At 41.9% G+C, this 24,451-nt stretch overlaps 1 protein-coding gene across 4 annotated transcripts in view; it reads left to right on the top strand.

Annotated features, from left to right (window-relative positions):
* Positions 1–24,451, top strand: part of cntnap5a (contactin associated protein family member 5a) — a 117,907-nt gene that overhangs the window by 59,284 nt on the left and 34,172 nt on the right. For all 4 annotated transcript variants that reach the window (XM_037110710.1, XM_037110709.1, XM_037110712.1 and 1 more), the window contains 7 exons: positions 2,553–2,696; positions 2,829–2,988; positions 8,550–8,656; positions 10,702–10,821; positions 14,645–14,845; positions 21,981–22,137; positions 24,322–24,449. In XM_037110710.1, coding sequence (XP_036966605.1) covers positions 2,553–2,696; positions 2,829–2,988; positions 8,550–8,656; positions 10,702–10,821; positions 14,645–14,845; positions 21,981–22,137; positions 24,322–24,449 — 1,017 coding nt within the window. The remainder of the gene's footprint in view (positions 1–2,552; positions 2,697–2,828; positions 2,989–8,549; positions 8,657–10,701; positions 10,822–14,644; positions 14,846–21,980; positions 22,138–24,321; positions 24,450–24,451) is intronic.

Raw genomic sequence — 24,451 nt, 5'->3', positions numbered from 1 at the left:
ATGGTGTGGAGAAAAAAATGCCCATGGCATTCACAGTCTTCCGGGATAAAAGGTTGCGCTGTAAGCGAGAGGCGTCACTGGATTGCATCTGAAATTCTCGAGTTCCCCCAAGAGCCTGGACAGATCTGATTTTAGAGTAACTAAAATAACTCCCAGTGTGCACTCTGTGTGACCGTCTTGTCCCCTCTGAGTTCCTGTAGCGCAGCACAGCTCAATCTGGATGCTAATTTAGTCGGGGACAAACAGAGTCAAAATGGAGGCGTGGATCAGTAATTTCCATTCTCAGCAGCCATTGTGGCGTCGTCCTCTTGATGGCCACTGCTCCGTGAGATGAGCTGTCACTGTCAATTTAAAAGAAATGGTTTGTGGCTCAAGCTGAGTTGGTTTATTACTCATCTTTTTGGGTTTTAATAGATTTTTTTTTTAAAGTCCAAATGGTTTGAAACTGACTTTCAGATGGATTTTTTTTCTATTTCCAATTACGAAAATTTTGGGTTAAGCAAGCGGTCGATCGTTTAAAAAGCAGACGTTTCTGCTATTTTAACAGAGGGGGAATTATGGTACTCGAATGAAAATAGATGGATGAAAGAGCGCAATTTATATGAAAACATTGAGCCAGTTTTATGGCTTTTTGCAGAAACCAGCAGGGAATTTGCCTAATGAGCATCAGAGTGATTATATGTGAGAAGCTCATGGTTTAAAGTGATTTGGTTTGATATTTGATTTAAAAAGTGAACACTCATGGCAACAAGTTAGAGTGCAGATGTGTTTCACGTCTAAAACATCCCAACACAGTAAGTCCTACATTTATTGGACACAGGAGCTCAATATGTGGTATTAAAATACGAGGGCTGTGACTAACAAATCTTTACATTATTACCTTATTCTCTACAATTATTTTCCTGATTCCACACTTTTTTTTTCATCTTTCATCTTTAAATTGGTTCTTCTGTCCATTCCACAGTCATAAATCCTCATCTTTAAGAGGCTAAACTAACGACTAAATGATGAATCGACTAATTGTTGTAGTTCAAAAATAAAATGTATGTAATATCAGCTTAAAGTAAACTTTTTGCTCCTGACATTGTCATTATGTATTTTATTATCACCTGAGAACAGCCACGCTCTCATGCTTGCAATTCCTTTACTTGATGCCGTTATCTCGAGATGACAAATTAATTATTTTGTTATCTAAGGTTAACGGGATAATCAACAATTTATCTGGCGAGAACAAGAGGTTGTCTCCTCTTATTGCTTAAAAGTGTTTATCAGAGATCAGCAGTTCCATGCCAGCATGCATAGACTGTGCTTCAGTCAAGGTCTGACACAGGCAGGAGAAGCATTGTGTCAGAGATAACACCCTGATCAGTTCTGGTTTTTTTAAGGAGAAGAGGCTTCGGCTTCACAGGTGAGTGCACTTCAGTGATCCTGCTGACCACTGAAGTGCACGTCACTGTGCGGCTCAGTTATGAATCCTCCCTGTCAGTCATGACAGGGAGCTTGAAAGCTGAAGTCAGGTGTGATGCTGGAGTTCTTCATAATTATCCTGTGATTGCAAGAAAAGAAAGAATTGTTTCCTTTTGATGAATGATCTTGTCAGCTCCAGAAATCTGCTTTTTATTTTCTTGAGACAACAAGATAAATGTGTCCCTTATCACAAGAAAAGGATTTTATCTCAAGATTTTATAAAAAAAAAAAAAAATAAAAAAAAAATCTCAAGATAACGTCAGTAAAAATAATCGAGGACAGGCTGTTGACAGCTTCCATCCGGAGGTACATACAAAGATGAACATGCAGGCAAGATTGTAGCGCTGCAGCTGGTCACATTGTTTTATAAACCGTCATTGAATTTGAATAACAATGCAACACATTTTATATGCCAACTGGAGGTGTTGGAAGTCCTAATCTGTTAAGAGACTAATAACTGTCGGAAAGAAACTGTAGTGTATTAAAAAGTACAATCATTAGTAGAAGTATGAAATACAGTAGCTAGAGTTCAGTATGTAGTTGCTTTACACTGCTAGGCAGTGATGCACCGCCAGTATTTTGCTCACTACTATTAGATATAAAGAAGCTGACGTTAGAGGCGTTCCCCGTTATCTGCACATTAACATCGTCAAAGTGATAAAACGTGCAGTAAAGATTTTGTTGACGGTGACAGGGCGGGGGAGGCGGACGGGGGAGATTTTTGTTTTGAGTGATGGAGAAGCCTCGAAGCTCTGCGACTGTCTCGTGTGTCAGTGAAGTGACAGCCGCTGTGTGAAGGAACTGTGATGAGAGGGAAATTTGGGGATTTGACGGCAGTATTGCCAGCTATTACAAAATTTACACTTTATCTTTAACTCGTCCGCCGACTCAAACGCGGTCCTGCTTTCAATGGTCCATTGATGCATTAGTGGCGACTGCTGAGAAAACACCCACTGCAGTGAACCAGAATGCAAGGGTAGAAACGCTTCACGGGAAAATGCTCGAAACAAATATCTCTTCCTGTGCTGTACTAAACCAAACTAAAGCCATGTCACCGAGGCTTAATGTGAAATGTTCTTCCCCAGGTCACAGAGTCAATGATGGTCTGTGGCACTCTGTGAGTCTCGACACCAGGAATCTACAGATCACTTTGACCGTGGATAATGAGCCGTCCTCCGCGATCGAACTGTGGGAACAACTGGAATCAAAAGGCAGCTTTTATTTCGGAGGTCAGTGGGTTCTCACAGCATGTTGGCAGTGTTAAGATACATACATCTCTTCTCATCTCTAACACGCAGCTCAACAGAATGCTTCTTGGGGCAGTTAAAACTGAGGTTCCATCATGTGTCATTTCCATCCAGGCTGTTCCGCGATGAACTGTCAGCAGCAGACTCCGGCCTTCCAGGGCTGTATGCGGCTCCTATTCATCAACAGGCAGCCGATGAATCTCAATCATGTACAGCAAGGATTGCTGGGCAATTATAATGAGCTCCAGTTTGACACCTGCAATATCAGAGACAGGTAAGTTGGTTTAAATTTTTTATTTACATTTTAATTAATTAGAGGACAGGTCTTACAGGAAGCTTACAGGAAACTTTGAGAATCAACAGTCTAAATGTGTCAAATATAACAGTCTGTAAAATGTTATCCAAGCTGGCAGCAGAGAGTTATTCATGCCCACATCGTTAATTCGGAGATGGCAGTGTTGTCTGCAGAGCTGCCTGAAAGTCACTGACATCTTGTCCTATAAAGACAAACACGCTGACAGGATCATCCAATTAAATTGCAACAGAAAGTCAGCAACACCTTTTCTGGCAGAGGACTATGCTAACAAGCTGTTCCCTACTGGCCTGTGTGGCATCCCTCCCCATCCCTATCCCTCATTACCCTGCACAGCTGTGGGCCCTGTGAATGAGACTATGAGCTCATTGAATGTCCACATGTAGCTTGGAGCATTTATATGAACGAGACAAAGACGCAAACTTGTGTTTTTCATCTTGTATTTGCCCCGAGGAGAGTCTCTCCTTTGTCAGATTTCAAACCGTTTCCTTCCTGCTGCGGATGTCCCCTGTCAGAGGATATGCAAACACAACTGTGCTGCCAGTCTGTTGTGGCAGTGAGTGAAGGGACGGACTGTAGGAAATGACAGAAGATTGGAATTGGATTGGAATCCTTTCTTATTCCAGGCTCAGATGCATACATCTGTTGTGTGCATAGGAGAGAAAAAAAGAGGAAAAAATAGCAGTCGGAGTTGTTATAGTATAAATAAACTCTGACAGAGAACGACAACAAGATACATTTCTACAGTCGTATAAAGAAAAATCTTGTCACACATCATTGAAAAATGTTAAATTTACAGTTGAACTTCAGCTAACAGCTATCTGATATACAATGACAGGCTTTCAAAATTCTTTATTTAGCAACAGTTTACTATAAAGTTGCAACTGATGTTTATAATACTTTGTAAATGGTCGGTTAATGCAGTGCAGCTCATCTATAGACATTATTTATAACTTATTTAGAAGTTATTTCAAGTTTCAACTGATGTCTATAAACCTTTACAATTGCTTAACAATTTATAAAACATTTAATGTTGGTCAGATAACTATTACCTAAAGGTTAATCAACTTTATATCCACCATTTATTCATGTTAGAAAATTACTGAAAAATTCAGCCAGCTACGTTGATTACGTTTTGTGGGCAGAGGATGGAACAGGCTGGCGAGCTCTCAGATGTTGTTCCTGGAATCAGCTGGAGCCCCAAGCACTACCGTTACCACGGGGACCACTGCTGCCTTCACCCTTCACATATTCTCCAGCTCTTCTCTCAGCCTTCGTTATTTCTCGAGCTTCTCATGTTCCTTCATCCAGATGTTGCTGGCTGTCACTTAGCATTGCTACATCTATCACCGCTGCCTTCTTCTGATGGTTCTCCACCACAACTGTGTCGGGTTGGTCTGTATCTGGTCCCACAGGATCTTGGCTTTGACATTCTCCACCTTCTGAGGTGTCTCCCATTTTGACCCAGGGGCTTCCAGCCTAGTATACTTGTCACAGATGTTCCTGGACACTATGGCAGCCACATTGTTATGGCGCTCCATATACGCTCTGCCTGCCTGTATCTTACAGTCTGCTGTTATGTGCTGGAGTGTCTCAGGTGCACAGTTGCACAGCCTGCATCTGGGGTCCTGCCTGGTGTGGCAGACCTTCGGCCTCAGGCAGTCGGCGCTGTCTTTCAGTCCAGCTTTTCCCAGCCGCTGGTAGGATTTCTCAATATCAGCCACTCTCTTCAGTTTGTTGATGGGACATACTGTACCATGCAGAGGTTTGTCCCTCCATGATGCTTCCTCCTGCTCCTCCTTCTCCTCCTCTAGGAGGTTCTGCTGTCTGAGGTATTCACTTAGTTGTTCCTCACTCGGGGCCATCTTCCTGATATGCTCATGGATCTTTGTTGTTTCATCCTGGATAGTGTCTTTGATGCTCACTAGTTCTCGGCCTCCTTACTTCCACTTAGGACTTGGGGTGCAAGCCTCCATTCACTGTGGAAGCAACCTTCCCTTAACATCAGTGGCCTCTATCTCCTCTTTTGGCCTGCTCATTATGCCATAGGGGTATCTGATGACCAGCAGGGTGTAGGTTTTGATTGCTCAGACCTTGTTCTTACTATACAGCTTACTTTCCAGGACTTGTCTTACTCTATGTAGGTATTTGATTGTTGCTGCTGCCTCATGGTTCCCATTTTCTTGCAGGCCCTGAGGTACTTGTAGCTGTCTACTTTGTAGCTTTGTTGACTTCTTGTAGTTCAACCCCTTCAGTTCAAATCATCTTCCCTCTCTTTAACAGCATCCAACCACACTTATCTAGTTTGAATGACTTTCTTGATGTCATCTATATAGAGAGGGTGGGGACAGAGCATATCCTTATTATATTCCCCCAGGCTGGCTCTCCCCAGACAGAGGCCTCCAAAGCCCACAGCCACCTCTCCCACTCACCTAAACTTAACCAGGGGACCCGCCCAGGATAGCTCTCTTGGTTAGCTGATTGGTTGGCACCAGTGCTTAATGTTTTGTTTTCTTCTGTGGCTGTGGTTCAGGAATTAGAGCAGGTCACTACTCACTTCTGATCAGAAGCTTGGATGGTCAGTCCCCAGCTATTAAAGTGTCTTTGGGCAAGATACCGAGCCCCAAATTGCTCTTGGTGGCTGTTTATCGGCATGTGAGTGTGACTATAATTTGTTATTGAGCCTGATGATCAGGTGGCCTCTTGAATGGCAGCCTCTGCCACCAGTGTATTAATGTGTGTGTGAATGGGAAGACTAGAAAAGCACCATATTAATGCAGTGCATATTACCAGCTAGAAGCTAACTCTGGTTGTCTGTTGTTTTGTTGCTGGGCACATAGTGTAGAGCGGGTTCATCAGAGCTGAAAACAGCTCTGCTGCTGCTTGAGACAAGGTTAATGAGAAGATGCAGTGATCCTCAACCACGACAGAACATGAGTCATAAAACCAAACCCATAAGCAAAAAGAAGTTAAAAATCTCTGACTCAAATATGACTTAAAAAGTCATTTCATTCACAGTGAATGTAAACAGCGTTGATTATGGAGCGTTACAAGTTGGGGGAAATAACTCCACTGTTAAAGCAAAATCAAGCTTTGTGAAATGTTACAAAAATATTTCAGTGTATTTTTTTTCTAATCTTTGATAAATATTAATAGTCACTGCATTATGCATTTCATAGAAAACAGATGCGAGAGGGGAAAGCGTTTGATGTTTCCTACAAATGAAACAACTATCTACATGCATTATGCAGTGTGCGACAAAGAAAGCAATGCAGAACTAAAATCAAATGTGTGTGGGTTACATCCACACTTTCTTTTCTTTCTGGTGTGTACTTGGTATCTGCGCAGCATCCTGTGCTCAGATCTGTTTGACGTGACATGTGAGGCAGCTGTGCGCGGCTTTTCAAACATTTATTTCATTGATGTTAACTCTCATTTCACTTATTGTGGCCTGCGTAATGACCCCTGAGTGTGAGGAAATTAACTTTCATCAGAGTCAATCTCTTTTCTTTGTGTCTAATTAAACCTTGTGACTCAATTTATGGTCAGCATGCACTTAGGTGTGCTGGCTACTGTAATTCCATGACCTGCGAGGGCACTCATGAACACAACAGAAAATAGCTTGATGGTAATTAAACCAGTGGCTGCAACCTTATCCATGTTGCGGCTGGCCCGCTCCGCTGCAGTTAATAGGTGGGAGATGAAAGTGTATGAAATTATAGATGCATGCTCGAAAGGCTGGCAATTATGTGAAACTGAAGGAGGCTTGAGGAAGGGACTATTAATCAGACGAGTGTGGTTTGAAATTTCTGTGAAGCGCTCATTGTGTCAAAATCCCATTAACGGGCATTCTAGTCTGAAGGTGACAGTAATGCTTTTATTTTTAGTAAAACGCCTCGACGTGTCAGCTTTTTTTTTTTAATTCATACAAGGGCAAAGTATGAGACACAATCATTTCACACTTGTTTGAGATTTTTAATGAAACATGAATAAACAGCAAATTAGTCCATTGGGTGGGTTCCAAAGCGTGTTCATAATTGCATACAAAAGAATAAAGAGTACAGCGAGCGGGGGTCGTGCTTGCCTGATAAATAAAAGATCAGGTTTGCAAACAGTAACAATAGAAGTATCTCTACCGGTACCTAATACAAATGCCTAGCAGGCTTGTGTGATGTTTTGTTTTGCAGCCAAGAAATGGCCGTTTTGTGCTGCCTGTATCAGTATGAAAAGTGAAAGTATGAAAGTGCATCAGGAGAGGACTAACATAGTCAGCAACTAATAGTAACTTTTCTGAACAGCAATTCTCAGGTTCCAGTTTTAAGATTTTTGTTATGTATATTACAAAAAAAAGAAAAAATAATGTTTGACTGCTCGTACAGAACAAACATTTATGTGTTTTTTAATTGTCTGATATTTTACAAATCAAACAATTAAAAGCTAGGGTTGGTGGGTTAGACTGGAAGCATTTTTTGACATCTGGACAGTAACACATCCCGTATCTGTGGCTGTTGCAGGCATCTAATAAGCCCACCTAATCCTTTCATTCAGACCACATGAAATGATTGAACAGGCTACCTGTCTGTGTACCTTTGTACCTATCTGCACCCATTCTGCCCATGCACTGAATGCCTATGACTGGAATATTGCTCAGTGCTTGGCTGATCTATTGCTGAAGCTAGTAGGAAGCTAGTTGCACAAGAATGGCAAAGAAAGTGCAGCGGTGACCACTAACAATAGCCTTGTTCATTCCTTTCATTCATTATGATAACGTTCAATGATTTCTTACATGACAGTGAGAAATTAGGTAGTTTGACAAGCTTATAAGTGGCAAATGTATGATCAGTTACAGTACACAGTTCATGTGTCTGTGGGACAAACGCCCCAAAGGGCAGCAGGATTAGCCTTCCAGTGGCTAATACAGTTAGCACAAAGCACACAGCCCCTAGGCCAAAGACCAGAGCTCGGGGGCAGAAACAGCCTCCTTAAGTGGCTATTGTAAGCAGACAGCACACACCTACAGCAGTAGGAAGTCACTGTTGCACATACTGAGGTATGTTCTTGACGACTATTAAACAGAGTTGTTTCTTTATGTATTTATTAGGTTCAGAAAGCTAACGGAGCCTATTAGCTAGCTGTTTGTTTTTTTTTTTTTAGCCAACAGTGGTTAAAATGTGGAAACAATAAACTGGTGGATACAGTCAAAACCTCCACAAAATGACACCATCATGATTCGATCAGTTCAGTCTCAGGAGAGGGGCACAAGTAAATGATTTCACTCCCATTCAAGTTAGCCATGGGCCACATAATTTTATACCTAGGAAGCTGAACTTTTTGCATTTTGCACCACTGAGCAGCTTTCATCAGAATCAATGGGGCTATATGTTCATGGTGTAGTCAGGCAGTGTATCTAAACATACATATGAAGATGATTGATTAATTAAGTATCGACCCAATTAATCAACAAAAAAATAATCTCCTTATATTAACTGGTAATGTAAAAACTTTTTTTTTCATTTTTTCAGATGTCTCCCCAACCTTTGTGAACATGGAGGCCGCTGCTCTCAGACATGGAGCACCTTCACCTGCGACTGTTCGGGAACAGGATACTCTGGAGCGACCTGTCACAACTGTGAGCAGTTCATCTCACTTTCATTTCTCCACCTAGTCTCAAACCTACTATTACACCCTCTGCACCTCCCCATATATTTGAGGTCTACTGAGCTGTGTCATTTGATTCAGCGCACACACCTGTCATGCTCCGAGCTTTTCTTCACTTTGTACAACAGAGAGGCAAAGAAGAAACTTGCCCCTCTTCGACCTGACATGACCTCACAATCATCGCTGCTATTCTCGCTTTCGGATTTCTGAGAAACTGTTTTTTTTTTTTTTGTTTTTTTTTTTTACTCCATCCTTAAATAGCTTGAGACTTGCTGGCTTCAGACTGACTCTACATGTGAAAGTGTTTCCTTACGGGTGTCATTTTTTGACATCCTCCCAACATCCTCAGATATTCATAGTGGAGACGGCTGTTGGAAACTCTGTGTGAAATTCCCCTGCCCCAGATTACTGATTTCTTGTTTATATGCAGGCAATGTTGTTTTATTTGCATGTTGGAGGCTACATGACAGATAGGAGCATCTGCTGAATTAGAAATATTTTTAGCAGCTGGGAAGATTAATAAGTAAACCAGAGGCTGAATTGTCAACCATATCATCGAGTTTAATTATCTAGCTAGCTCGGCTGATAGCATCTACTAGCTACAGCTGTCATTCCAGCCCACATAAACAAAGGTCGCCAGTTAGAAATCAGGAGCCTGGTACTGTCTATGCGTCTCTGAAATCTATCTGAAATCTAAGACCCATTCTTTTGAAAAAATAATATGAATTTTTGGTTGTAAATATGCCACTGTACACATGTAAACTGCAACAACTGAAGTAGCACCAATAACCAAGGGGGGGGTGGGGCTCAGACAGCAGCCAGTGTGGTGATTGTTTTCAGATACTTTAATATGGCGGATTAGTGACCATTTAAAGAAATGCTTGGGCACCCAGTCTGAGGTGGGTGCACAAGCCTGGCCGTGTGTTGAGAGTGTAAATAATCTCTGCTCTTCGCTGCCCTTGACTCTCGCAAACACACTCCACAATCCATTTCAAGGCAAATTATATCACTGGTACGTGTGGGCTGATTCAAAAACTATTCCCCAGTCTAAGGCCCTGACATGACATGACAAAAGTTTTGCTAAAAACTAAAACGTTTTTCCTTCGCCATTTCAAGACATTCTGCGATCATGCGACATTGTGAAAATCTCATGCACACAATACTGCAAAAGTGATTGGAAAACCCTGTAGTATGCATTGCCAGGCCAGTAGGTTACAGTGTATTTTTTTCAGTTAAACTCCACAGGATAACAGCACAAACACTTTCTTCTACACAGCGGTGAGCTGTCACATTACATTAATGGTGAAGCGAACCTACACTTTGCTGGTAGAGCGTTAATAAACTCAGCAGAGTCAGCAGCACAAACAAAGCTCAATAGTCTGTCATTGTTCTTGCCGTCCCCCTATTCACACATGGCTATAAGGTGGAAAATGTAACATATAGGGTTGAAGCGGGGCCTTGTCGTCACAGTTTTCACAGGAATTGCAAAATGTAAGTTTGCATGAAGATGGTACTGTAAGGGTGGCATATTCCCAAACCATTTTATGCACAACCACTGTCAAGTAAAGAACCCCTTGAAATGTTTTTTTTTTTTTTTTACTTTCTTCTCCACAACAATCTGGCATCCACTGGAAATTGGAACCACCTCGGGGGTCCCAATCCCCGACAATTCAAAAGCCGATGCTCTCAGCCATGAGAATAGATACAAGATTTAAATTAAACACTGAATCCACACAATTTTACAGTGAATACATTGTGATCAGGCCTTTCAGTAGTATTCAAATATAAGTGTAGCGCAATCTGCATCACAGCAACAACTGGTGATGGATAGAGCAGAAGCATATGTCACCATTTCACTGTTTTGGATGAAGGGGATGAATACAATAACTTCTAAACAGTTCATAAATAAAGATAGATTTTTTGCAGTCAGATGAGTCAGCCAGTAGAATGTTGTTGAAAGCGTGGGATGAATCTTGGAGGAATAACTGATTTCTGTCCCCACTCTGCCTCTTCCAGCCATCTACGAGTCCTCCTGTGAGGCCTACAAGCTGATTGGCAGCTCGTCGGGCTTCTTCTCCATTGATCCAGATGGGAGTGGTCCCCTGGGGCCCACACAAGTATACTGCAACATGACAGGTGAGATCATTGTAGTTCACGTGTTGTCACCTTTACTCCTTTTGAGTTCAACTGAGAACTGGCAGAAAGCTCAGAGTAAAGAGTCCGCTCACGTAGTGATCGTAGCGCATCGATCCCCAGCCTGGCTATCTCACACTTTACCATCCAGTAATAAATCATTACAGCCACTCAGGGCAGTTCCTCAGAGTTTAGAACATATCTGTGAGAAGTCAATATCTTTTGTAAATGTCCATGTGGTTACGCTTAAACAATGTCAGAGTGCTTTCACACAGGTTTGGTTCAGTTAAATTGAGCCGCGGCGCCGAACAAAAAAACAAGGCCAATGAAAAAAAAAGAACCGAGCACGTTAAAAGCACAGGCTTGATCTGCTTTCAGATCGTCTGTGTGGTGAAAGCAAACAGACCAACTCCAGTATTTTTGACAGTCGTTTTGGGATTTAAGCAGGATTTGAAAAGATACAAAATCTACTATAGTATTAAACTGCGATTAAATCCATCTGCTGATTGTAAGCTGATCAGAAAGTGATCCCATAATCAGTCTGAATGAGCGATGTACATGTTCTCCGCAAATCTTTATTAACCGTGGTGACACTAATGTGCATCAGTATGACTTTTAGTAAGGGGATTTTCTCTGATCCATTGAATGATGACATTCAAGAGCAGTTCAGATTGCAGCGTGTTGTGGTTCCATCCTACTCTGTGTACTTTGCCGGTTCATTAGGTTCATTATGAATTAAATACATATTAATGCACATGATGCCACTTCCCCATCCTGTCTCTATCTGTGTGTCATCATTCAAAACATGCAGTCGATTTTCAGTCTGATAATGCAAACAATGCTTCTAATCAGTTATTTATCCATGAAAGCCTTGTGACAATAGAGAACTTACAGTTTATTTTAATGAACACCAAAAATTACCCACATAGGTCCTGATGAATGGATGGCAATAGCCAAAACTGTGCAGTCAGTGAGTTAACTTTCAATCTGTATGACTGCAGGTTTTTTCCTTTTGCTTAATTAGCAAAAATCATTCACACCAAAACCAGCGTGAATACAAAAATGTATGTTTTTTTATCCTTGGTCCAAACTAAAGAAAACTATAGACGTGAAAGGATCCTAGCTTGATCTGTTGTTCCTGGAATAACTCATTTTGCTCCAGGACCAACACTGAAACTGATAGCTTAGCGATTTGGTGAAGAAGATTTGAGAAGTTCTGCTCTTGGACACGCATTTCACATCGAGCAATTATACTTATATTTTGCTCCCTAAACAAGAGCACCAGAGAAAACTGAAAGAAAAGAAAAAATGGATAAGTGAAATGTATAACAGTACAACAATATGTTCCAAACAGGAAACAAAACCCAGAGTTTTGAATCAGAGTCCTATACTTAACCAATTCAGCCGTGATAGCTTGCTTTAGATGTGGACATTGACGCTTGTCGTCATCAATTATGACGTTATAGGAACAACGCAAACACTGTGATGTCAGGTACAACAAGCACCCTCAGATACCATTTCATCTGTTACTGGGTCTAACTTATTCTCTTTAAACAAGAGAAAACATCCCTCCAGCTAAAGAAAGACAAGTCATTATGTTTGTTGCAATATGCTGCCTCATCATGTCTTTAAGTTTAATTAAAAAGGAGCAAAGAGGAGTATATCATAGCGCTCCCAACAACTAGTGCAAGCACCCCCCTCCCCCCGCCGGTTCAGTCAGCCACAAGAAGCATCATGTGCTTCCAAGGTTTCACTGAGGTCATTAGAAGTTGTGGTTCCCAAATTAAAGAGTCATGATGAAATTACAATTTCACAGCTTACAAGTCTAAAGCCCCTCTAGTGTCCTCTAGAGGCTGCAGTTTTCAGAGCATGGGGTCATTAGAGTCAAAAGGGTTAATCCTCGCGGGAGCACTAATATGCTCACTCAATTTAATGGCGGCCTGCCATTAAATAATGAGATATTTTGTGCACAAGACTGACATTTTGAACTGAGGGTGAAAAGTGTCCAAAATGGAAATGCATCTCTCGATAAATTAATCAGCATCCGGCCTGGTAGATTTGGATTTCCTTGCGTGCAGCTTGTGGTTTTGACCTTATCGTTTTGCAAAAGTCAGGGCTCTCCAAAACTATTTGGCTTTATTTCCTCGAGACCATGAATATCCACATCAAATTTCACAGAGATTTCCCCATTGATTTTTGGAAACACCATGTCCTGATAGTATGTGTTGCTCAAGGAGGAGCGACTGACCTCTATCTAAAGGAAAGTTAAGGATAAGGGGTCGATAAAACGGTTGCAAAACATGCTCCCGGCAGCACAAATATCCATACTGAATATCATGGCAATCTGTCGAGTTTTGGAGACGACAGGGCTCACGTTGCCATTTGACCTTTAATTATTTACAGTATGCAATTAGTATAATCTGGCAGGACAGTTGGATTTGTGAAGCTGCAGTTTTATGTTAATAGCGACTTTGGCAGCGTATCGCCCCATCAGAGCTGCTTTATCAGTGTGATCTGTTGACAGCGGGAACACAATGTGCTCTATATCACCTGGACTGTCACCTGAGATGTGACATTTGACAGACAGGGAGTGGGACACAACCTGATCCACAGTCCTCTTGACATATAGGACAAAACATATTCCATTAAGTTATGACAGTATTCATGACTGAGCTGTCACAACTTCCTCAGCTACTTTGTCATTTGCAAGGTTAACGTAGCGGTGGTGTTACAGAGCGTGTGGTGCCGCCACCAAATGCTGTCTGTCTTTTTGCGTGTTGCGTTCCCCGACTTCCCCTCACAAATCTGAATTACCCGGCAGCAGATATTGCCTCAGCTTGACCTCAATTAAGGAATCTATTAGGAATGTAAATAACTCTAAGCCCTACAACCTGATGTGAATAATCACAAAGTGGAGAGGGATTTTCTCTAACGCAGAGTAAACAGAAAATCCATAATGAAAACTGCGGGCCGAAATAGGAGGGATACCTGACATGATTTTGCTGTGGAAACTCTTGACAAACTTTTGGATGTAAATGTTTATGGAATAAGTTAAAATAACAAAAAAAAGGACTAGTAATTCAAGTGTCTCATGCTGCGAGCAGCAAAAGCAGACTATTACTGAAAAGAGCTCTTCTGCTGTGATAAGATTGTGTGCTGGGGAAGGGTAAGGTTTATTTTCGTGGTGACAGAGAATTGTTGCTTGGAAACGAGGGCATCCGTTGGGTTTTCAGTCATGTGAAACTGCAAAGATTTGTGAAAATGTCACCAGCAACATGGATGTTTCTGCCAACAACACTGAACGTCTCAGTGACTCGCTAATGAACTTGGCCGCGATGCTGAGACGTACAGCAAAGTGTGACACACAAATGGGTCACAGCAATTGTTCGGCAACAAGACAAGTCGAAACGCCCACTGTAACATCATTTATATTTATGGGCTCATTCATCCACTGTTTATCTGTGAACTTTGAAAAATAAGCTTTAGACTCGTTCTTTTTGTTCCATTATGCTGCTTCATGTCGCCATGTTCTGTTCCTGGAAAGCATTTCAGGTTTTGTGTTTAGAATTTAAGTTACTAAGTTGTTGTGCACCTCTCCGTGACAGAAAGTCCGAACTAAGCTCAGTTGGTGGAAGGTTTCTTGTGATGGCTATGGCTATTACCTGAATTTCTGACCCTGGTTGTGATAGTAAATGGTTTATTGTGGGCACCGTGCGATCATGCCGGTGCTAAAGGTATTGATGAGATCATGCTCACTGTCTAACATGTACTGGAAGAAGGTGCTTGCGGCAGACTGATGTTAACAGTTTGACTCCTCTTCTTTCAGAGGAGAAGGTGTGGACGGTGTTGGCGCACAACAGCACGGCTCCTGTCACAGTCCAGGGCTCCTCTCCTCACAAACCCCACGTCATGAAGCTCAACTACAGCGCCTCAGCTGAGCAGCTGCATGCCATCGTGTCAGGGTCAGAGCAATGCCAACAGGAAGTGGTTTACAACTGCAAGAAGTCCCGTCTCTTTAATACTAAAGGTGAGTATTATTTCCCTCTGAATGTCAAAGTTGCACACTACAACTCACAAGCAAGTTGGGTTTAATATGATGGGCGGGGTTAGCAGGTCTTACATATGGGTAGCCTATGGATAACTGACCACACAGCACAGGACTATTTATTTTTGATTTCACAACTGCCTGAGACTCTGCAGCCAACATTAGAAAATGTAAAGGTCTGCGTTGGTGGAGGCATGTTGCCTCAGGTACCGTTGAGACCTTAAATGGATCAGATCTGGATGACTAATTAATACATGACTGTGTTTCAAAGGCTTGTCAGCTGCCAAAACACTGCACAGGGTTGCACTGTAAGGTAAACAGTACAGATACAGTCAACAAATATAGCTACAAAACTCTCTACCAGGAATGTGTGCTTTCACATGTTTGATGTGCAGTGCCTTGCCAGAGGTTGCTGCATTGTGTTGGGTTTGATTGTTGGCCAGCTCTTCTGATTGGCACGCCTGCTGTGTCGCTGTACTGGCCTCATTCAGATGAATGAGGGGGGGGCTGCTTTTTTCTCGCGGGGCTCCAGTCGAAGTCATGGCCTCGCGTGGACGATGTCTCTTGAATGCTCTGTGCTTTGCACCGTCAGGGGAGAGTTATCTTGTTTCGCTGTGAATTGAAAGTCAGACGGTCTGTGCTTTGTCACATTGGGAGCTGCTGCCCCTTCGACACCCTGCCTCGTGCTTCACTCCTCTTGTTATATTTTCACAATAACTATAAAGGCGGCCTCCAATCTTTCTGTGTGCATTCATCTTGAACTGCTGCTGCACCTATGGTGGCCCAAACAACATCTGCTCTTAAATCATGAAACATTCATGGAGTCCCAGATTCCACTATTCCCCGGGTGCCATGCATGTGAAAACAAACAAGTTCATTATCACACCAGACATCAAAGAGAGGCAGAAAACAGCCAATTTTATAGCCGCATGAACACACTGGTGTGATGGAGGCCCCTCATTGTCACAGCACAGACAGCGTCTGTGGAAGAAGGCAAATGTCTCCTTACCTTCCTGAGCGTGTAGACACACGCAGGATCACTTTTGACAACAAACATAGTTTACAGCATACCCAAATTAATTATTGTACAAAAATGCACTTACCATGCTAATTTACGGAGGGGGGGAAAAACAACCGCCACAGCTGTTTGAAGCAGCCTGCTGGGAGTACAGATGCTGGCATGTGCCAAGAACTTCTGAAGTTCACCTCCAGTTGTGGAGTTGGGCTGTATAACATGTCCCCCCTCTGCCATCTCTCCTGTCAGCCTCTGTTCTGTTACTGTCACTTAAAACACAGATGTTCAGCGATTTACTGTTGCTGTAATGGCGTTCAACTGTCGCCTGATTTGAATTATTAAAGGCTTGTTTTTCTTCCTTATTTAACACGCATAATGAATAAAGTTTGCTGAGAGCTTTGCGGTTTTGAAGTGGCACTGAAGGGACTAAAACAACAGCAGTTTCATGCTCTTCCGTGTCTTATACTCCAGTGTTTTTATTTACTTCACATTCTTGTCTGCATCCAGTGACATTGTGCCAGTGGTGAGACATTTATTTACGTTCACTGCGTGAGACAATTTGGCATTTAGAAAACCGCCATTATTGGTGGCGGGTCATAAGAAAGGCAGAGCTAGAGCTGGGATCTCGTCGTGTATTTGAATGCCTCGACAGCGACGCTTCTGACCAGAGACATGATGTCTGGCCGTCCCATTCTTGTGAACACGATATCTCAGGAATGCCGGACGGGACTTTGGCACAAGTTCCCGCTTTGTGTTGATCCCAGCTCTTATAAATTGCATCCACTTATCCCCTCACTCGTTTTTTCCACGCGCCCCAGTCCCTCCCAGTGAGGACTTACAAAGCGAAACAATGCGAGGAGAGAGGAAACCAGGAAAGAAAAGAAAAATGAAAACCTCCTTTCATCTGGAGCGTTGCCTGACGCGTCGTGCATTTGTGCTAATGGCTCCAGCTGATTGCAGCTGGATCAGCTGTCAGTTGTCTTTAATACGGCACAGTTAACAGGTATCAGCGTGGGTGTTGAACAAACACCTGTGCATGAAAAACAAAGCTACATTCTGTATTTATACTGCGACCTGCTCTGAGGCACATGAACCATTTCTACACACAGTGTTTTTATATGATTTATTCATTATTTACATCTGTATTCAGTGATATTCTGATTACAAATGTATTCTTTAATGACCCACTATTGTGCCTCTTGCTGACAGCGTCTTGGTCTCTAATTGTATTTATAGCCTAATCAGATTTGATGGAGTAAACAACAGCTTATGAAAGAAAATCCTTTTCTAATGAATCGGGAAAGTTGTTTGACCTACACTTAATACAGATCTTAAGAAAAATGTAAAAAGCTTGTGACTGGAACACTCAAATTCAATCCTTTTTTACAACAGTACCAACCCAAAAAAAGTGCTGTTTAATATCAGTAACTGATATTAAATGAGGGGGCGTGTCAGTGTGTCCTCACTCATCACTCCTCACAGTGAGCAGCGAGGAAATCTCGCTATTGATATCATGCTATTTGACATTTTACAGCATTTAGCAGAATTTACAGTAATTCATACATACATACATTCGTACACTGATGGTGGTGGCTGCCATGCAAGGTTCAGACCAGCACATCAGGAGCAGCTGCCCCATATTGCCATTGCTCTCCATGCTAACAGTGATGCCATTGTGATCGATGCTGATATCCATGCTTTTTCTATCTATGCTAATGGCAGAAGATACAGAGGTGTCATTCTGCTGCCGTACCACCAGACTGCAGAGCAGCTTCATTCCCCAGGCTCCTGAACGCATCCTCAACAACAACACTCAGCACTCCGTTAACATGGATTTAGCAGGACTCAAGGACTCCTAACGTTATATTGCATTTTTTTCTAAACCCTTGCTCATCGTGCTGGTGCTATCCATGCTGACATCCATGCTATTGTTGTCCATGCTAATGATGTTGATCTTGCTCGCACAGGATTCTGGTTGCCATGGCAATGGATTACGTCCTCTTTGTTGTCTGTTTCAGACAGAACTTTAACAGTGAAAATGGAGGTAACTTTGCTGGAGTAGAGCCTTAAATGGAACAATTTCTGCTTTAATTGACTCCTCTAAGACTGTAAACACATTATCTTCAGGCTGATAGATAAAAACAAAAACAAGACATTTGAGGACATCGTCCTGGCTTAGAGAAACACTGACCAACATTTTTCACCATTTCCTGACATCTTATTGACCAAACAACTTAGCAAATTCATCGAGAGAACTGCAACTACTATTCCTACTCCAAACTTTGTGTTCCATCAGTATCAGCTTTATTGACCAACATGTCAACACACAAGAAATTTGACAGTTCCTTTCTCTCTCAACAAACTTAAAGACAATAGACAAACATCAGTTATCCACCACAAGCTCGCTGGTTTTGCTTTCTCACTGGAAATGATTCACCCGGATCATGTCAGCACAGTGAGACCTTAACCGAAAAATAAACGTTAACGCTACTGATTAAATTCCTCCAACTTGTGTTCTGTAACTCTGGACAGGCGTGGATGGAAACTGTTACCTGACCGGTGCATGGCAGGCATACATAATATGTGAGGTGGTATTTCAAGTTTCAAATTAAAGAAAGCTCTCGTACTTAAGCGCTTTGACCATGCGCTTAGTTGTTCGTCTGAGATTGATGAAATACCCATTTCTGATGACAAGTGGCTGTTCTAGAGTTTCAAAGTGGACAAAAGCGTCTGCGGTTCTGTGTAATATCACCATCAACAACGACTTATCGACTGAAACACTTTTTCTCTGTTTTAGTTATTGTTCCCATTTCACATGTGATTATAGATCAGTGTTCGTCCAGCGCCACATTTGATGTTCATTCCCAGCCCTTTTGCACTGTGGATGTAGTGAATGCTGCAGACTCTCGAGGCTGTTCGTGAGGCAGTTGTCATTCAGTTCGCTTCAGTTCAGTTCAGGCGAGATAGTCAGTCGCATTCTTGCTGTAAACATGTCCTGTCAATATCGAACCAATTTGGGGGAGAGACTGAGACTCACCTCTCCTTCAGGAAGTATTGATTGTTGCTGTTTCTTATTTGTGTACCTGTTCACTGTCTGAATAGTGTTCCCAAGGAGGCAGCACAAATGGAGAAAAAGGGAGGCTGTATGTGTGCAGCGAGCACAAGGACAGGGAGGGTAAAGACAATAAAGCGTTTGTTATTTTCAACCTTTGTAATGCAAATGTTGGCTGGCTGGGCCTTGTTGTTCCAGCCCTCATTATTTCCTTTCTTGCCTGTGTTTCGCTATTGAATACAAGTAACTTTTGGTCCTCCCAATTTTGGCGAGACTGTGTTATTAGGCTGTTAGTCGGAGGCCATCAGCTCCTGTTTGGAGAGGATTTCCAGGGCTGTTATCTACACAAGAGCACAATCTTTCTTGCCCAGAAAGAGTGAACTGATGGAGATGGGAGATTGTTGGCTGTCTGAGATCCACTCAGTGACATAGACCAATAATGACATGTGTATCCATACAGAAAAACCTTGCCTAATGCAGCTGTAATGTATGCAGGCGAAGACGAAGGCGCAATAGCATGTGACACTTGATTATGTATTGTGACATGTAGCTTAATGGGCTTTCCCCTGCTCGCTGGCCTCATCTCCGATGCAGGGTCACGTTGTGTGACAGATGATTGAAGCTGGACCACTTAACCCCATAGAGGAGGTAATGACTTGTGCCTACATGGCTCCACTGTGGCCTCATTGTCAGTCGCAGACAATGTGTCATGAAATGCCAGCCGAGAGCCAAAATAAGTTAATGTATGAAAGGAGGAATATGATCATTTTTGTCAAAAAAGGAAGAGCACAGCTGATGAGAATGTAGTGTATTTTAAGAGGTCTGTCAGAAACGCAGCGTTTTGACTTCAAACCGAACCTCTTTGGTGATGTAATTTTCTGTAATCGTTCATTTTTTGTCTTTCCCCGTGTTCCTCATTCTGTAATTGACTTGACATATCTCATGATGACGATATTAATCAATATGACATGAAGTGTTTATCTTGGTTTGAGCTGTAACATCTCCATATAAGATCATACAAATAAGCAATACAAAGATGTCTGTAATCTACCTAGCTCAACTTAACTTGCAGCCCCCTGTCCCTGGTCACCGACACCGAGGACGTTATGATTTCACCCATGTCCTTCAGTGAGTTTCTTGTTTGTCAGCAGGATTACACAAAAACTACTGAGAAAGATTTCCACAAAACTCGGACGGGGTATGCTGATGGGTCACAGCTCAGAATGGATCCCATTTGATACAGTTTTCAAAAGTAGTGAGGGCCCAAACGCAAAACACACAAAGGCAGGGAGGTTGAAAACGTAAAGCAAGCTTCAATAATGAAGCTGTCGTCTAAAACTGAAAGTTCAGGGACCAAGCAGCAAGACTCACAGAAACAGGCAGGGGCAAATCCACAAAAAGAACCAAAGAGAAATAAGAAAAAAACAAAAGAAATACAACCCAGATTGCTGGGAACAGAGGTAGGATTTCAAAAACATGAGGGCATAAAACATGAGGAGCAGCACAGAGACGGCGGGAACAAAACAGACAAACTGAAAAAGATAGGGGAAAAGACGAGGACTTCAATACACAGGAGGCCAATCGGAGACAGGTGAAACTGGGGCTGTTATCATATCAGATTTTCAAGGCCAAAGAAATTCAAGATAATATCATCGGCGTATTTATAAAGAAAAAAAAACAGAATTACTTGCAATCAAATCTATCTTTTACTTTGTGTGTGTCTTGGCTCTTTTTGCCCTCAAGTTATGAGTGTAGTGAGGTGGAGAAGAGAGTCCGCAACCATAACTGAAGAAACAAACAAAGTATACAAGAATAACAATTTCCATCAACTACTAATTAATAGAGAAAGGGCAACCTGATGGACTCATAAACAGGGCACGCATAAAGCTGAACATCTTCGCGAAATCACTCAGTTATTATATGTCGTATTTTTAATACAATTATTTATTAATTTCCCAGGGAAGAAGTCACGATCTTGATGAAAATAATCAGGTATATTTAGGTGGCTGGTGTCAATGAGTGAGTATGATGAGTCGATGCGGATCTTAATAAGAATATATTATTTTTTCAACAACACAAAGGAGATCATGATTCCATCTGTATTGATTTGTTGGTGAGGGCAAGCTGTGACAGACCTGGTGATCTTAAATTGTGGTCGAGCAGTAACAGGCGGTGCAAAGTTTTGGGGGGATACAGAGCTCTTAAGTTTGTTACTGGACCAGGCTTGGTTGATTTTAAAAGGGACTGTTTGGTCTTGGTGGAGGTACGCGCTCTACTGAGCGTCATACTAGTAAGGGTTTCAAAATCGAGGTTAAAACAGAAGAACAGATGAGTTTATTGCAATGAATCAGGATAAAACCACCTGTGTATACAGATATACAAAGATAGAAAAGATAATTTCCCCTGCAGCCTGTAGAGTTCCCACAGAGGACTGTTACAAAAGAGACTGTGTTAAAGTGTTGACAACCTCCGACTGCTGGTGTGACAGTGGCTCTGAAGTATGAATATAGTATGTTTTTTATATGTGTGTATGTGTAGCTGTGTTTGTGTATGTGAATACCAACATGTATAACTTATACATCTCTATTTTTAACTGCAAACCAAAAGAAAACTCATGTGTGCTGTTATATTTTTCTTTCTTTTTTTTTTTGTTCTGTTGGTTTACGACCAAAGTGTTGGAAATATCTAAACCTGTGCTTGTCTTTTATTTTGTGAGGGGTTTTTTTGTTGCTTACCTCCATTCCTAGCTCTATTTGCTTGATTTTAATCCCATTATTTAGTCTCCTGTTACGTAAGCCTCTCAGCTCAGCTGCCTCTGGCAGAGCAGGATTTCTGTACCATGCTTATCTATAAATATTAATTTTTCTGTATTTTTTTCAGTGCACTTCCATAGATACTTTTTTTAGCATATTAAGATAAAGCCAGTGAAGCGAAACAACACAATCCTCCAAATGTAACCCATGACCTTGACCTACTTGAGCCTGAGCCCTGGCAGCGGCAGGCATCAGGCTGTTGCCGCGGCCGCTGACTGTGTGCTGCATTGTTTGCAGATGGCAGTCCGCTGTCCTGGTGGCTGGACCGGGAAGGGGAGAGACGAAGCTACTGGGGAGGCTTCCTGCCTGGAGTTCAGCAGTGTTCCTGCAGCCTGGAGGAGAACTGCATCGACATGAATTACTTCTGTAACTGTGACGCTGATGCAGACTCATGGTACAGTGCAGACACGCACAATTTCGCACTAGCACACGTCTTTTTTTTTGTCTTTTTTGACAATGCATTTTAATTGAGAGAGAGACGCTTCACTCAAAAAAAGCATATTGCCAGAAACACCGACTTTAAGTATTTTAATTAGATGTAAATTTTCTGTTGCATAAGTTCAGTGTAAAGTTTCATATTTAAAGCAAAGTTCTTCTGTCATGTTGAGACAGTGTGACTTATTTAAATAACTTACATTACTACATTTAATAATGCAAACTTCTCAATAAACCTCTTGTGTGTATTCAGTTATTATTACAACATTAAGGGTTAACTTCTACATGAACATAATGTGTTTTTCAATTCTCTATTGTTCAAGTATTGTACATGAAAGCCTTTCAGATTGGTTAGTCTGCCCCCTGTAATAGATCACTCATCTAGTTATTCTCAGACATTTTCTGGCAGATATTAAATAAATGGAAGTCTGCAAATCCTTAAACTGAAGCCAGATAACACGGAGATCCTTATCATCGGTCCAGATAATCCTCATTCCAGTATCTGCTCCTGTCTTGGTTTCTTGTCAGACAACATTCTACTAAAGTTAGGGACCTGGCCGTTCAGTCACGTTAATACCATTTTAGGAGTATTGGCAGAATATTACCAATGCTGAGTTTTAATGACACTGAAACTATCATTCATGCTTTTATATCCTCACTGTTGGACTATTGTGAAGGCACGGGCTGTAAATTAATAAACAGACTCCAAATTGTACCAAACACTGGCTGCTCGTTAGTTTTAGGATTGATTTGAAAGTTTGACTTATCACTTTTAAAGCACTTCAACTCATACTTAAAGGCTAAGGGTTGTCCAAACCAAGAACTAGAACTAGAACAATAACTTTTAACAAAGAGAACAGAAGAGAACCCACAGAAGGGAACGGCTTTATGCAGTTCTTCAAAGACGAGAGGCATTGGGAGACTGTCGCAAGAGGTGCTGCCTTTTGAAGACACTTTTTAATTAGGTATCACATCCTGCTGATCATTAGAAAGGACATCAAAACCTGTGGGCACCAAAGACCATTTGGCAGTATGTCCCAGGTAAAATACATTTTTTTTGTGTGTGTGTATGTAATTTGCAGCCTAATGTCTGTAATAAGTTTGATGAATATCCAAGACTGAGTATTTAAAGTAGACCATCTAGAAAGTGCCTGCCAGCAGCCATCAAATGGCACACCTGAACGAGGTGGAACGTCAGGTTAGGGTAGGTTGAACTTTTATTAGTTTACATGTAATTGAAATACTGTCACTTTTTCAGGCAAATGATGATGTTCTGAGTCTATTATTTTGTCCACCCATTCTGTCTGATTGAAGGTATCAACTCCCCAAACTATAATAAGTGATCCTCAGTGTTCACACAGCACCATAGAAACACACATGAGGATTTACAGCAGGATTGTTGTATTAGGCTGCATGAGATTAAGCTAAGTGGCTGTGAGCGGAGAGTGTGTCTAGCCCCTCTTGTAGCCTAGTGATCCAAATATGAATCAACCAGACCACCAAGGAATGTTTTTTTTTTTTTTAAATTGATCTCCTCTAATCATATCATCGATGATCTCTCGTAATCGCTCTGAGGTATAACCGTAAACCACTACCCAGAGATAATCCAGAGAAGGCCACAGAGATAGAACTTATGACTAATTAGTGAATTCATTATAGGCATTCAGCAAAATCAAGTCACAGAGGATATTCCTAAATGGCTAAAACTGCAAACAGCACTGAGCGGCTGAGAGTCCAGAATCTGCTCAGTGTTGTTCTCCTTTATCTATCCGCATCTGTCCTCAGCCACTTCCAACACCAGTGTTCCCTCTGAAATGATTAATTACAGCTAATACAAACTATTACAATTATGATTGAATAAATCATGCGAATGAAGAAACAAAGGCTGTATTGTGTTGTCGGTGTATGAGACGTTTGTTGCAGGGATGTAAATCCACTCCAGAGCTTCTCTCGATTCAGCTCAGTTTGCATATTTCCAGCGGCAGTTGTCTGCATCGTGATAGATTGCTCCCTTTTTAATGTGTTTACTCTGCGTTCTGTGCTAATGCAGAAGAATGGATGCCTTTATCTGGAGCCCCATAAAGGCATCCGGCCCAGAGGGCTCTGTGTTACAATTCATTTATTTCCTTTTTGTCTGCCCCAGGGCTAATGACACCGGAGTCCTCTCCTACAAAGACCACCTACCAGTGAGCCAGATAGTGATTGGAGACACCAACAGAACGGGCTCGCAGGCCGTCTACCACGTCGGGCCGCTGCGTTGTTATGGAGACAGT

The sequence above is a fragment of the Acanthopagrus latus genome, chromosome 9 (genome assembly GCF_904848185.1).
Source record: "Acanthopagrus latus isolate v.2019 chromosome 9, fAcaLat1.1, whole genome shotgun sequence".
NCBI classification, from domain to species: domain Eukaryota; kingdom Metazoa; phylum Chordata; class Actinopteri; order Spariformes; family Sparidae; genus Acanthopagrus; species Acanthopagrus latus.
Note: the sequence above shows the minus strand (reverse complement) of the source record. Positions and strands in the feature narration are given on the sequence as shown.